This window comes from Mirounga angustirostris, unplaced genomic scaffold, assembly GCF_029215605.1.
Source record: "Mirounga angustirostris isolate CCGP_5_RB_7025 unplaced genomic scaffold, mMirAng1.0.hap1 SCAF_7, whole genome shotgun sequence".
NCBI classification, from domain to species: domain Eukaryota; kingdom Metazoa; phylum Chordata; class Mammalia; order Carnivora; family Phocidae; genus Mirounga; species Mirounga angustirostris.
The window spans coordinates 145,652,253-145,668,110 of NW_026991715.1; the positions used below are offsets into that span (position 1 = coordinate 145,652,253).

Sequence of the window (15,858 nt, forward strand, 5' to 3'; positions counted from 1 at the left end):
TTCTGAGAACACACGAGAACTGGACACACATCCCAGTCCAGTTATGTGCAGCAAATGCCATTTTCTTCCCTGTCTTCCCAATAGACTTACACCCAGAGACTCTGATGCAACTGGTTCTGGGTGGGGCTCAAGTATCAGTATTTTGGAAGTCTTCCAAGGATTTAATTCTAATGGGACCTCTCAGGGTTTTGATAGCTGGGCAGCAAGCCTGGGTTTTGTTTGGGTAGGTTTGAGAAATAGGTAGGCTGCCGCTCAGAAAAGGATGGGCAAAGGCTCCCTCTGTTTCTCTCGCCTGCATGTGGCTGCAACGTCTACTAAGCCCTCTGCCCCTGATTCTGTTTATTTGCATGTCCATTTCCTGACCCCCACGAGTTCAGAAAGGGACATGATTCATGTTTCTGTTTCCCAGTGTCTAGCATAGGGATTTGCCCATAGAAGATACTAAACTTAATGACAGGGATCCAAAGAGAAGTTGGGGCTCCCTCCCCAGGTCCTACAGGCAGCAAGCAGCCAGGGTGCCAGGTGTCGGTGAGAGATTGCTGGGGGTGTTCATCAAGGATAGCTCATCGGGGAATGAGCTCTCTGCACACCCTGCCCAGCCCACCACCTGGGCTGATCTTTGCAGGTTGGGTGACTTCAGCCCCACAAAACACCCTGGGTGTTCATCTGGCTTCCTTTAGGACAGTTTCTGGGTCACTCAGAATTTAAGTAAGACTGCATTTATTTTAATCAGGGATTCTCCAAGATCAATAACAGCTCCTCTGAAACACATTTAATTTTTAAAAAGGAACAAAGGAAGAAAAGAAGGAAGGGAGGAAGGGGGAGAGAAAGGGAGGGAGGGGAAGGGAAAGAAAGGAGAAGAGAAGAGAAAGAGAAATAAAGAAAACAAGTCTGATCTCATTCTTAAAACCGTCTTGTACACCTTTGGTGGGTCACGTCCCCATCAGGATATCTTTCTAAGAAAGATGGCCCCAGGAAATAGTCTTTAATTACCAACCCCCAAGCTGAGTGCCCCCTTAACTAGAAAGCACCAAGTGACAGGGAGTACAGGGAAGGTGTAAAGACGAGAACTAAAAGAACAAAGAATCAGCAGGTCCATGCACACATATTGGTATAGGTTGAGCCATGTGTCTTCATGACCTTAGCTGTTTGTGTGAAAAGCTATCTGTGCTGTGGAATGAGACACAGAGAGTCTTCCTTTTGATTTCTTTATGTAGCAAGTGCCCCAGCTTCACCTCGGGAAATGATCAGCCTCAAAGAAAGGAAAACAGACTATGAATCCACTGGCAACAATGCCACTTACCACGGAACTAAAGGAGAACACACTTCCAGGAAAGACACCATGACAGGTGAGCGCAGCTCTGTGCCTTTTCTCCTCCGAGCTGGTGACGTGATCTGGGACAGGGTCAAGGGCCGGGACATGAGACTGAAAGCCACACTCAGCAGCTCAGCAGGACTTAGCAGCTAGCAAGTCACTTGAGAGCTTGACAGCAAGGAGTCTCAGGAATTGGGGGCAAGGAGATTAAGCCAGAGGAATAAAAACTGAGTGCCTTATACCTGAAATTAACTAAGAGAAAATGTTCTCTATGCACATATTATTCTTTCACCTCTCACCTCCCCCTTTCCTTCTTGCTTGCCCAGCTCATAATATTCCCTCAAATTAGAGAGTGGAGTCACAATAGATTTCTTCTTAGCTGGCATAATCTGGAGTGGAGAGGACTCAAGATGGTGGGTGCGCTGTAGCCAAGCTTTGCCACCATGAACAGAAGGGAGGGGAAACGGATAAGAAAAGAAGGGGAAGAGAAGGGAAGGGAACAAAGAAAGAGGATTTCAGGGAAATCCACGGAACTCCTGCTGAGACATTTTCTCTTCTTGACATGAAACCCATCTTTTATCATGACAGACTCCTAAGGAGATTCATTAGAACCAATAATCACAATTTCTCTATGGATGCATTGATGTTTTATCCCCTCCATCCCTCACTACCCTGATCGTACCCCTTGTCTCTCCCTTCTCATCAACTGGGACTCCAGCAAGGCCAAAATTGGTGCCCATTGCCACCCATCCAACATGCGCTGCCCGGCCTTTCTAATAACCAGCCTTGCCCTTAACTCCCTTCTGTTCTCTACAACTCTCCTTGTTCCCATTCATCATCCCTTCCTGGCTCTCCATACACTTTCCCCTGCCCTGGTTTTTCCCTTCCTCCAAGAAGCAGGACTTGGGGGCATTGGTGTAGAAGAGGTTATGCCTTGAAAACTGAGCTGCCAGAGCCAACAGGATCTCCACTAGGGATTCCACCCCCTCTCTGCCACATGGAAGTGCAGATGGGTCCCTCATGAAAATAGGCTGTGAGGAGTAGGGTTTTAACAGAACATAGCCAATCATGAAACTGAGGTGTGAAGGCCATAATCCTAAACACACACTGAGACCTTCTTATCAAGAGGATCTTAAAAGTGTGAGTTTCTCAGCTATTATTTAGGTGTAGACCTGCAGGGAAGCAGAATAGACAAATTGGATGATTTATTAAGAGGTCTACCAAACCCAGGCCATTTAAGATAAATTTTTCTAAGGTAAATGCATTTACCCCCAAGGCAGTTGTTTTCCATGGTAACTCAGCATTGACTGCAAGAGAGAAAAGCACAATAAACCCCCATGGTCAGCACTCTGCCCTCCACATACACACCTACCAGGGAATGTCTCACGCCTGCACTCATTACACAGGACATACCTTATTATTCTTATTCACTGCTTTCCTGCCTTAAATGTTTCCCCTGTTGTAGACAAGCATGAACAGAGGAAGCTACGAATCTGAATGTCGAGTCCCTAGAGTCAATGCGTTCAGCAGAGAATCTAATTTGTGCCAGTTGCTCTGGAGTGGTGACACCCAATTCCCCTGGCCCATTCATTTTGCAATTATGATTGCCCTAGGTAGCCACATGGCTGGCACTCTGGGATGACCAGTTGAGATTATAATTACAAGAACAAATGTGAAGTTGACTGCATTGTTATTTAACTTTTCTCTCTTGCCTGGTAGAATCCTTCAAAAGGCTTTTGAATGTGTGTGTGTTTCTGTTGAAATAGTTCCAATGGTACATAATCTTTCCTTGCACACATAATAAAAGAAAAAAAGAAAATCTAACATGTTTCTAGATGTTTAATGACAGGGATCTTGATAATTCCAGTACTGAGATGTATATCATTTTTTTAACTGATGTAAGAGGCTTAAACATCTTTGCTCTGACTTACTTTAAAAAGCAATTCAAAAAAAAAAAAAAAAACTCAAAACTACACTATCGATCATCTAGCAAGCCTGAAAGAACATTGAACATATACAGGAAGGTTCCCTTTAAGCCAACGAGTACTGTGTAAAAGTTAGTTGTATTATCTACAGTGTTGGTGGTAGAGGTGGTGGTGGAGGTGAAGGTAGTGAAGTTTGGAGTGATGGAAGTAGAGGTAGAATGGTGGAGGTGATGGTGATGATGGTGGAGGTGGTGATGGTGGAGGAAGTGGAGGAGGTGATGATGGTGGAGCTGGAGGAGGTGATGTGGAAGTAGAAGTGGTGATGGTGGAGATGGTGATGGAGCAGATGGTGATGATGATGGAGGAGATGGTGAAGATTCTGATGGTGGAAGTAGAGTTGGTGATGGTGGAGAAGGTGATGGAGGAGGTGGTGATGGTGATGGAAGAGGCAGTGATGGTGAGGGGGGTGATGGAGGACGTGGTGATGGAGGAGGTGGTAATGGAGAAGTTGGGGGTGGTGATTATGGAGGTGGTGATGGAGCAGGTGGTGATGGTGGAGGTAGAGGTGGTGATGGAGGAGGTGTCTACTTACCATCTTACACAGTGGCATGAATAAGTCCCCAGCTAACCTGGGTGGAAGCTGACGTCTCACACAGGCATGGAAAGGATGAATGGCCAACTTGGGCTCTACAGCACTTTTGCACATGCCCATCATTTCAGTGTTGACCTGAAGATCAGATTTCTTGTGACCTCCACATCAAGAGCAGTCCTTGTTCTCATTCACAAATACCCAGGGGACCCTTACAGGCTAGTACATTGAAAAATATCTGAAAACTGCCATCTCCCTTGTTTCTAAGACATCAGAGGATGTCCTACCATCTCCCCCAAAGAAAACACTCCCTCTGCTGTGGGAAAGCCACGGGAAGCTTCAGCCTCAAAACACAACGTGGGACGGCTTAAAGGGAAAGCAGGTCCTTGCCTGGGTTTGAGTCTCCTCTACTGAGCCCTTAGAAATGCAGATCTATCAGGGCGCCTGGGTGGCTCAGTCGTTAAGCGTCTGCCTTCGGCTCAGGTCATGATCCCAGGGTCCTAGGATCGAGCCCCGCATCGGGCTCCCTGCTCCGCGGGAAGCCTGCTTCTCCCTCTCCCACTCCCCCTGCTTGTGTTCCCTTTCTCGCTGTGCCTCTCTCTGTCAAATAAATAAATAAATAAATAATCTTAAAAAAAAAAAGAAAGAAAGAAAGAAATGCAGATCTATCTAGGTTGGTGTGCCAGGCTCCCCCCACCCACCTTTTCTGGATTCATCATCTAGCTGAGATGGAGTCTTTTTCAAACTGTCTTCTCCCTTAGTGTTCTCTTGCCACCATGGAGCCCTCCAAAAGCCAGAGCCAGCCGTTCATGCAGGCGTGCAGGCCAGTGAGAGCGATTTCTTGCGGTCATGATTCCCCGGGAACATTACGTGGTCAGAAGCACACATCAGAGGAGGGCTGTGTGATCTCAGCGGCTACATGGCCTGACTTTAAAATTCACCCAGGGGATTTTGCCCCCCCATCTGAGCTTCCCAGATGCCTTCACATCAAACGGTCAAGCCCGTTTTTGTCAGCCTCTCTTATGCCTTTTTAAAGCCATTCTCATCTTCCATGTGTTGATTCCGTTGGAAATGGGGGCCTATACAAAAAGACGAAAAGGCATTTCCTTATGAGTATCCTCTTAGGTCAGATGTACAAGGGCCGAGCATTCACGAAGACACCTGTTTCGTGTGTCTGCGAAAGCCACAAGTTCAATCTCAGCTACACAGCCTCTTTTAAACAGGCGAAGTGGACCAAAGAGCAGGAGGAAAGAACTTCCAGTAGGTGCGTCTTTAGCTCAGAAGCCACCAAAGAGACAGGGAAGAGGCGCATAAGGCTCTAACAGTGCATGTTCCAACAAATAAAAAATGCATTTTGTTCCAAGTAACAGAAAAATGAAAACCACAAATTTCACCCTGCAGTGACATTTTTAATCAGCAAAGCGTAACTCTGGGGGCATATATTCTCAGGGTTACTCTTCCTTCATTCCCTCAGCAAATAAAGCACTGACTCTGTGAGCATCCGCCACTGTCCCAGACGCCCGCATACCGGCGAAGGTGGCAGGACAGACCGATTTCTGGCCTCATGGCACTTCTGCCGTCGCAGGTGAAGGGAGGTGTCGCGCAAGGTAGACAGTAGAACAGGCTCACCCCCAAGGTAGTACCGCGTGGGGTTGCGTAGGATGGAGAAGATAAACAGGCTCAGACGTGGGGTACCAGGTGGGCGGGGCTGCTTGCAGGTGATCGAGCAAGAGACTGAACACCGACAGGGAGAGGCAGTCCAGAGTCCGGGGGAGATGAGTTCCAGGGAGAAGGATCAGCAAGCACAACATCCCAGAAGTAAGACCAGCTGCACGCTCCAGCGAGGAAAGAGGGCCAGTGTAGCTAGGGCTCCCTGGACGAGAGGAGGAGGGAGGGAGACACTGCAGAAAAATCAGTCAGGGCCCCAATCCTACAGCTTGTACCTTGACAGGGCACGGCAGTAACATAATCCAGGCCGTCTAGCAAGACGGCTCGGCTCCTGGGAACGGCGAGGGTGGAGGAGCAGGATCGGTAGGGTGGAAGCTGGGCTGTCAAGGAAGATTCTATAGCAGCGGTCCAGGTGAAAATACAGACAGGAGCAACGCACATCCAACCAGAGAAGATGTCAGGGTGGCCTTTAAAATTCAGAATGGGCACTCAGCTCTCACTTCCTAAAGCAGTTTTCCAAGAGGACTTTTCCTGCACAGCTGTTAGGTGCTTTAATTAATAGTCAGTACGTGCCCTCTTTAATACCCATCACCAGGCTAACCCATCCCCCCACCCCCTCCCCTCTAGAACTCTCAGTTTGTTTCTCAGAGTCCATAGTCTCTCACGGTTTATCTCCCCCTCCAATTTCCCCCCTTTCATTCTTCCCCTCCTGCTATCTTCTTTTTTTTTTTTAACATATAATGTATTATTTGTTTCAGAGGTACAGGTCTGTGATTCAACAGTCTTACACAATTCACAGCACTCACCATAGCACATGCCCTCCCCAGTGTCTGTCACCCAGCCACCCCATGCCTCCCACCCCCCACGACTCTAGCAACCCTCAGTTTGTTTCCTGAGATTAAGAATTCCTCATATCAGTGAGATCATATGATACATGTCTTTCTCTGACTGACTTATTTTGCTCAGCATAACACCCTCCAGTTCCATCCACGTCATTGCAAAGGGCAAGGTTTCATTCCTTTTGATGGCTGCATAATATTCCATTGTATAAATAAACCACATCTTCTTTATCCACTCATCTGTCGATGGACATCTTGGCTCTTTCCACAGTTTGGCTATTGTGGACATTGCTGCTATGAACATTGGGGTGCATGTACCCCTTCGGATCCCTACATTTGTATCTTTGGGGTAAATACCCAGTAATGTATGGTGATTAACATAACATAATAAATTTTTTTTTTTTAAGATTTTTTTATCTGTTTATTTGACAGAGAGAGAGCACAAGTAGGCAGAGCAGCAGGCAGAGGGTGAGAGAGAAGCAGGCTTCTCGCTGAGCAGAGAGCCCGATGTGGGGCTCGATCCCAGGACCCTGGGATCATGACCTGAGCCGAAGGCAGATGCTTAAAGACTGAGCCACCCAGGCGCCCCACATAATAAAATTTTTTAAAAAAATAGTCATGGGTGGAGTGATCAATATTACTGACTTCGGGTCTCGAGTAACTGTATATGTAAGAGAGCAGCTATGGTGTGTCATCCTATTTTATTATTCCGTAGATACTGGAAGCAAAAGATAAGGCTTTCTTTATTTCTAGAGTGTTTTATACCCCATTGACACGTGACAATTTTTTCTAGAACTTTCTTAGCCTTTCATAGCCTTTCACGGCTATGAGCAGAATGGCACCCTGGGCCCTTCCTCTGGGCCTGTGGCATGAGCCCCAAGGGTTCTAGGGGAGGAAGTGGGCAAACCCTGCCCGTGCCTTTGAAAGCTGCCGGCAAGTGGAGGAGACCTCCCTTTCAGCTAGACTACAGGCCCGTCTCAAGAGAGGGGGAGGGGCTCGTGTCCCTGTGTGGAGCCGGGTTCCAAAGCTGCAGCCACCCAGATGTGCAGGATAGATGCAGATGGTACTTCCTGCCCGTCCGTCGGGCCTTTGAGAAATGAACTGTCTGCGTGATGATTAAGCACTCTGTGAGCCCAAATTAGAAATTTCATTCTTGTCGTTCTCCAGCTCAAAGCTAAGCTGCTCATACAGATGCCTGCATGCCTCAGTGCAGGAGACCAGCTTTTATTACCCACTGGTTCTCACCAGAGAAGGCAAGAACCCTGGCAAGATGCCCATCTGTTTGCTGCCCTGGCCTGAGCCTGTCTACAGTCTGAATGTGACTACAAGAAACTCCCATGCTGTGGGGATTTGATAGAATACTTAACTGTTCTTTTTTCTTACATCTGCATATAAAACGAAGTGTCCAGAACCAAAGGATTCTTCCATGTGGCATGGCACTTGGAATGCGCCCGGAGAAACCAAGTTTTTTTGTTAGGGCAAGAACTTGCCTCAATCATCATTATTCCTCACTTGAAATCTTGCCTTCTTTGCTAATACTTTCTGTTTCCCTCTTGTTTTTAGCTCAAAACACTGGAATTTCAACTTTGTATAGGAATTCCTATGGTGCGCCCGCTGAAGACATCAAACATAACCAGGTAAAGGACATGCACACATTTGTGTTCATTTTCCCCTTCGACTTGCATGAAATATCCTGGAATTGGAAAAAATAAATTAGCTTCTACATAACATATGTAAAGGACTGGAAAAAAAGAAAATAACATTCTCTGCTGCTCTCCACTCACATTTAACATAGTGTGCATGGGGTGGCAGCAATCATCAGAACAGCCTCAAATTTGAAAACACTCTTTGATTTCACTACAACCACTCGCTTCATTTGGTGGTAGCAAGTTCTCTACTATGATCCAAAATGAAAAGCCTCAAATACACTACTGGAAGATTCTGGTTACTAGATAATACTGGGTGATTACTAGAGAGGGACTGGTAGCTCCCATAACCCAGCCAGTTCTCATTTGGAAGAAAGCATTCATTATACATGACAGTTACCAATAAAATAGAGACAAGTTCAAGAATGAACAACTAAAAGGGATGTGTTGAGGACTGCCTTGCTACTCAGTCTAGTTGGGGGACCGGCAGCATCAGCACCCCATGGGAGCTTGTTGGAAGAGATTCTTCTCAGACCCCTACCCCTAATCCATCTGATGCAACAAATGCATCAGAGTTGCATTTCATCAAGACATTTAGGTGATTCATGTTCAAGTTTGAGGAATGTTAAGCAGTAACTCCTTCAAGAACTGGGCTAAGTGTGTGTGTGTTTGTCTTCTTTGGCAAACATTCGCTGAAGGTTCGTTTTTTTTTCTCTGTGGTTTTGTGGGAACTGTAAAAGCAAAAGGCACAGCCTCCGCTCTTTCACTGATTGATAACTTCATACGTTTGTCATTCCTCCTAACTGTTGGCTACTAATAACCTTTGCCAAAGCTTCATTCTGTGGATGCTCTAGATTCCTGCCCTAAGTCAGGAAAGTTGGGCTGAGAGATACATCTGAAACCTGTTGGTTTGATCACAGTAACCAGATGACAGTAAACATGGGGGAAAATGGGCTGTTTTTGAACATTTCTCAACACCTGGTAGGGCAGCATCTTTCTAAAGGAAAAGGACCCACTCCTAGCAGATAGAATATCTTGCGCAAGACCATTTCCAAGAGAAGAAGGAGGAGGACACGGAAAGTATCTCCTTGATCTTAAATTACCTTTTTGTCTAATCACTCATCACCAGGAGAAATGGCAATGGGTAGAGGAGTTATCTCCTTGCTCTGAACGTTCCAGGCCATGCACAGCTCCTCTGGAAGACATCTGGTGTTGTTGGCAACCCCCTGGTGAATGCCCAGGCCCCATAGCCTGCCTGACACGTTGCTAACATCTACTTCACCTCCCTCAGTTCTGCTCTTTGCTAAAAGCAAAGAGGTCAATGAATAAGTAAGTGCATGAGCGCTAGACAAGTGATCACCAGGGGAGGCCACCAGCTATCCACATATCAACATGCCTGCCCAAACACAAAGAAAAATGGAAACAAAATGTATTGGAAATGACAATTTCAGTTATGGAAACCAACCTTTATCTTTTAGCAAATACCAGGTACAATGAGATCTATAGCTCTTAATGATACTGGTCAGGATGTGATAGGACCTTGACTTTGCATCCCAGAGTGTAGGAATAGTCTTCAGTCTCCATAGGTCAAGAGAAGCTCATCACAAGAATTGGCTTATCTATAGCAGCCTTTCTCTCCCTGGATTCCACTATCATTGGCAGTGAAGAAATGCCCTGGTGTGGCCCAGAGGTCCTTGGCATCTTACAGGGTGGCTGCCATAGTTTCCTTAGGACTGTTTGCAATCTAGAGTTACAGGATGGTCCCCAGTGGCTCCGAGGGGCACGTTCTGGGATTGTTCATGGTCCTCAGTTTATGTCTCTAATCAACTGGTTGCAGACACCATTTTAAGAGTTAACTACCTAAACTCTCCAAAAATCCTACTAAGCTTCTACTGGTTTATCCCCTACTTATAAAGAAAACGTATTTAACTCTATATATCTAGCAAGAGAATTCTGTGTTCATAAACTAGAGATAGAGGGGTTTAGTGTTTTGATGGCAACCATCAAATTATTACATCAAAACAGCATCTTGAGGTCCTGGTTGGTGTCCTCAGTTTCACCGCCAAGTGGGCAGAGCAGGTAAAATTGTCCCCAGAGATGAGGAAATAAAGATTCAAGGAGGATAAGGGTTTGCTTTTGGTCACCCAGCTCAGAAAAGGCAAAGACTCCAACCTGGCTCATCTGCCTTCTTGTCCCATTTGCCCTCCTCTATACCGGTGGTTCTCAAGTTTGAGCACAAATCAGAATGCCCTGGGTGACTGCTAAACACAGATCACTGGCCCCCAACCCCAGAGTTTCTGACTTGGTAGGTAATTTGCATCTCTAACAAGCTTTCAGGTGATGTTGATGCTGCTGGTCTCAGGACCAGACTTTGAGAACCATGACTCCTTACCATGTGACCTTTTTCGTTGTATATTAACACCCTGAGTCTTCAGCTTTCACCCTGTGGTGAAGTTTGAAGATCTGTAATGGGCAGCTATTTTCCTTGTATTAGCAATCAATCCAGTTTGTAGGCAAACCCAGTGAGGACTAAACACAGTTTTCTCTCGTCATGCTAACATTGGGGGGGTTAGAGAAGTGGCACCGTCCTTCATGAATTTAAACTAAACATCCTCCTATTGGGGAAAAAGTTCAATAACAATGACTTTATGGGAGTAGGAGCCACAAGACAGAACACCAAGAACATGGACCCCAGCCAGTATCCCTACGTGAGCCGGCTGGTTGCACCCCCCCACCCCAAAAAGGATGCTGCCTTAAGGCAAAAGCAGGCAACAATCTCAGGCTCCTTGGATGTACCAGGGCTTCTCTGAACCACAACAGACACACAAATCCAGAATACACCACCACTATACATGAACCTCGTTCTACTTCCTTCATAGAAGACTGCTTTATGCAAACAGTGCAACATAAAAAAAAATGCATTTATTTTTAGCTCCTCTTTGGGGAGGGCTTATATTTGAGAGCGTTTTATCTGTCCAATTTTGAATACTGTCAGATAATCCCTTAGAGTAAATTATAAAGTACAGTCAACATTCCTCCACTGCGAATGCACATCCACCGTCAACATCTGCACCACGAGGCCAGTGAGCAAATTTGATCCCTCCAAACACAGCATAGCCACCCATCACCCATCCTAGAGAGTCCATTTACACACACTCTCAGAACTGCAGGACTAAACCTTAGAAGGGGTTGACATGAGACTTATGACCAACACAGATGAATTGAAAAAGGCAATTCCTCAAGGTAAGAGACTAAAATAAACGTGTACACAACCTAAAGACGTCCACCAACCAGAGAGAACGTGGTGGCAGTAAGAAATTTGAAACAGGTCATGCAAAAGCCTGAAAGAAGCAGCCGTTGTGGAGGAGAGCCATGAGCCTGTGAGTGATTGCCCCCACAGACCTCCCTATCCCCAGCCACTGAGTCCGGCACAAAGAAGCGAGAGCTCTCCTAGGGTTCCTTTGTCCACTGGCCTCCCTTCTTCTTATAGAGCCTGGAGTCAACTCAGTGAGGCTGACCCTCTGAGGATTGGCCACTTGGGCTCCACTGAAACTGTGTTCGTGTGGTGGAGAAAATGTGGACTTCAGAGCCAGCCAGACTCGGTTCAAATCCCAGTCTCACAACACCACTAGCCATGATGTCCTGGACAAGTTTCTTAACTTCTCTGAGCTTCAGTGTCTTCATCTATAAAGGGGGAGATGGATGGATGGATGGATGGATGGATGGATGGATGGATGGATGGAGGAGATAGAGAAAAGAGGGAGGAAGGGAAGGAGAGATAGATGATTAAAGGTTAAACAAAGAGGAATTTGTTAAATGTTGGATGTAGTGCCCACTGACACAGAAACACAGTAAATTCTAGCTCCCTCCCCACGTGATTTTTCTAAACCACCCAGCTCCAACCCTTTGTGTGCTCGATGCTTAGGTCGCAGCACTGCGTTGGAGTGCAGAAGTTCAGCATAGCACCCAGCTCTTCAAAGAACAGCACAGGACACCTCAGCCTAGCCAAGTAATTTCGTATACCTGGTCTTGTTTAATTACAGATGCTGAAGATTAATTCCAAATGTCCCTCCCATGGCCAGGCTCTTAGGCTAATAGATCTTTCGCAGGTAGCCCCACACCTCACTCGTCAGCCACCACTAACGAAGTGTGGGACAGAGTGGATGTCAGCTATGATGAAGTTTACCACTGCTTTGAATAACAGGTCAATTACTAGTGTAAATCAATTACATGTAAGAGAGAGCTTCACTTACTTTAGAGAGGAATTATGTGCAAGTCATTAGACGCATTCATTTACACACAACGTGCTAATTACAAATCATTATCTATTGCTAGGACCAATTTCTATAGGACGTTTCCATGCCGAGCCTTAGTTAAATTAATAGGGAATTACTGAATCTGCTTGGAGGTGATCAAATCGTGTTTCTTTAAAAGTGTTCCATCATTCACACCAGACCTCTTCCCCAGTTACTGCCATGAGCAGAGTTTCATGCATGATTGTATGCACTAGCCCTGGGGAGGTTCCGCTCACTTTAGAGGCACAATGCTTAAAAAGGGACCCCAGAGGCAGTCAGAAGGAAAGGGGATAGTCAGACCCCCACATACAAGTGCTAATTATCAGCCCGTGAACACTCTTAGTCTTACTGTCCTTAAAACAAAGCAAAGGGAACTAATTCTTGACCTTACCTATCTTCTCAGTGGCTCCTGTGACCCCTTTAGCCTTTTAAGGCCCCTGACATCAGACAGCAACATGCAAAGGACAAAAGGACAAACAAGGAGTATAGGGGTGGGCTGAGGGTCACCAGAGAATACTGAAGACCCCTCCCTGCTAACTAAAAGCTTCATAATCCCACAGCATTCTCAAGGTCAATCAATTCTTAATTAAACCAAGTTGGGAAACATGTCGGTCCTTCTGAGTAGGTTATATTGGAGTGGATTCCCTCTTTCCATTATGTGCTTTTCTGTGTATCTTTTTGAGGCTATGGTCCCTGATCACTTAGGCAGGTGTGACGGAATAGCCCTACCAGTGGGAAGCCTCCGTCCTCCAGAGAGGGATTGATCACAGCCCACTGCGCTGGCAGGAAGATCCCCGAGTGACCATTAGACCTTGTACATCTTCACTGTCTCTTTGTCTGGGATCACAGCACCTAGAGAACAATTTATAAGAGAACAAATGCAGAAAGAGGAAAATCAACTACTCATGTTCTATAGCTTCTAGTCTATACCTCTTTCATTTAAAAAAGGTTATCTAGAGCACTGGGTGTTATACACAACTAATGAACACTACGTCAAAAACTAATGAAGTACTATATGTTGGCTAATTGAACATAATAAAAAATTAATTAATTAAATTTAATTTTAAAAAAAAATTTTTTAAGTCATCTAGGGGCGCCTGGGTGGCTCAGTCATTAAGAGTCTGCCTTCAGCTCAGGTTGTGATCCCAGGTTCCTGGGATCAAGCCCCGCATCGGGCTCCCTGCTCGGTGGGGAGGCTGCTTCTCCCTCTCCCACTCCCCCTGCTTATGTTTCCTCTCTCACTGTCTCTCTCTCTCTCTCTGTCAAATAAATAAATAAACCTTTTAATAAAATAAAATTAAAAATTGAAAAAATATATTTAAAAAGGTTATCAAATAAAAAGTCCAGCGCTTAGGTCAGTTTGGCAATTCCTTGAAGAGTTAAACGTCGAATTAACAAAGGATCCAGCAATGCCACTTCTAGGTACAGACCGCAAAACTGAAAGCAGGGACTCAAACAGGTACTGGGGCACCCACGTTCATTACAGCATTATTCACAACAGTCAAAAGGAGCAAACAACGCAAGTGGCCACCAACAGGTGAGTGGATAAACAAAATGTGGTATACTGATACAATGGAATATTGTTCAGCCTTAAGAAGGAACAAAATCCTGTCCCATGCTACAACATGGATGGCCTTTGGGGACATTATGCAAAGTGAAAGAAGCCAGCCACAAAAGGACAAATATTGTATGATTCCACTTAGGTGAGGTGTCTAGAATAGTGAAATTCAGAGACAGAAAGTAGAATGATGGCTTCCATAGGCTGAAGCAAGGAGGAAAGTGGTGAGTTATGCTCAGTGGGTATCGAGTTTCTGTTTGAGGTGATGACGAAGTTCTGGAATATTCTGGTGATGGCCGCACCATGCCACAAATATACTTAATGCCACCGAATTATACACTTAAAAGCGGTTAAAATGGCAAATTATATGTTATGTCTGTCTTACCATAATCATATTTTTTAATAAAGATTCTGTAGAATGCTAGTGTGTGGACACAGGAAGCAACTTGTAAAAGGAAGGGCCGTCAACAGTTGGCGGTATTTGGAGACGCGCCATGCTGGTGGATGTGTGGGTGGCCGCCCAGCCTTCCTGGGAGGCTCCAGCGCCTTGGCCCTGGGGAGGCTGCATCCGGGGAAAGCAAACCAGCCCAGGTGGATCTTCTTTTCTATGCAGGTTCCAGCACAGCCCGTCCCACAGGAGCCCAGCAGGAAGGATTACGAGACCTACCAGCCGTTTCAGAATTCCACGAGAAACTACGACGAGTCCTTCTTCGAGGACCAGGTTCACCATCGCCCTCCCGCCAGTGAGTACACCATGCACCTGGGACTCAAGTCCACCGGCAACTATGTCGACTTCTACTCAGCTGCCCGTCCCTACAGTGAACTGAACTATGAAACGAGCCACTACCCGGCCTCCCCCGACTCCTGGGTGTGAGGAGTGGGCGGCACGAGGCGCTCCGGGAACAGTGCATGTGCATGCATACCACAAGACATTGCTTTTTTTTTCTCCCCCTGCAAATTTAGTTTGTTAAAGCCTGTTCCGTAGGAAGGCTGTGATAACCAGTAAGGAACTATTAAGAGCTCTTTTAGAAAGCTAAATGCACCGAACGTTAACTTGGAAGTCAATAGGAAGCTGAAGTGATCCTGAATATGACATTGTACAATACCTTTCTAGTTGGAGCTGTAGAGTATAAAAAGTGCTTTATCTTGAATGTGGCGGAAGGCAGCAGAGGAGACAGGCGGGGTGGTGGGGCGTGAAGGTTACCGTTAAGCACAAGGGGCGGTGTAGGTCACACCCTTGAGAGGGACGGCTTCTCACGCTTTGTTTACTCTCTTCATCCGTTGTGATTCTAGGCTTCAAGTTGCATTGGGGTTCCTCTGTACAGCAAGATGTTTCTTGCCTTTTGTTAATGCATTGTTGTAAAGTATTTGATGTACATTACAGATTAAAGAAGAAAAGCGCATTGTGTATATTACACCATGCGGCAGTGTTTCCTCATCTATGGTTCTAAATATTGCTTCAATTTCAAACTTTTGAAAGATGTATGGATTTCCAGTTTTTCTTTTCTTTTCTTTCTCCCAGTATGTTTTAACAAAAAAAAAATGGGAAAAAAAGGAATATTTAGCAGTATTGTTCGTTCTGATATGTGAATTTGTTTGTGGCAACTAAGCAAGGCATTCAGCAGTTTCTGACAATTAACATACATCATTCCACACTCCTTGTCAACAAAGTGCTTTTTCACTGCCTAAAATTTTAGATGTAGATATTTGAAATAGATTTTTTCATTTATACCAGTTTTCTTTATGATGATACAGTGTTAAAAGAAAATAAATTACAATTGATCTGTCATCCATATCTGCTAAGAATGTCTATTTCCAGGGACCTATCTTACAAAATACACATTCTTGCCTGTGTGTCTGTGCGTGTGAGGGTGTGTGTATGTCCACGTATGTATAAAAATGACCTGTGTGAGATTTTATTTTGATAGAAGCTATTTCATTTGCTGTTCATCTTGTACAAGCTTTGTTTCTGGTTTTTGGTATAAATGTACATCAGTTTGTTCCTCTTGTACTCCATCTATCC

General features: G+C 45.4%; 1 protein-coding gene across 3 annotated transcripts in view; it reads left to right on the forward strand.

The window, feature by feature from the left end:
• The window catches only part of CTNND2 (catenin delta 2), an 894,910-nt gene extending 879,286 nt beyond the window's left edge, over positions 1 to 15,624 (forward strand). For 2 of the 3 annotated variants that reach the window (XM_045863465.2, XM_045863474.2), the window contains 3 exons: positions 1,218 to 1,349; positions 7,900 to 7,973; positions 14,449 to 15,624. In XM_045863465.2, the coding sequence (XP_045719421.1) occupies positions 1,218 to 1,349; positions 7,900 to 7,973; positions 14,449 to 14,709 (467 nt within the window). In that variant the 3' untranslated portion in view covers positions 14,710 to 15,624. The remainder of the gene's footprint in view (positions 1 to 1,217; positions 1,350 to 7,899; positions 7,974 to 14,448) is intronic. The other variant, XM_064596859.1, reaches the window with a different exon arrangement.
• Positions 15,625 to 15,858: the final 234 nt, after the last annotated feature.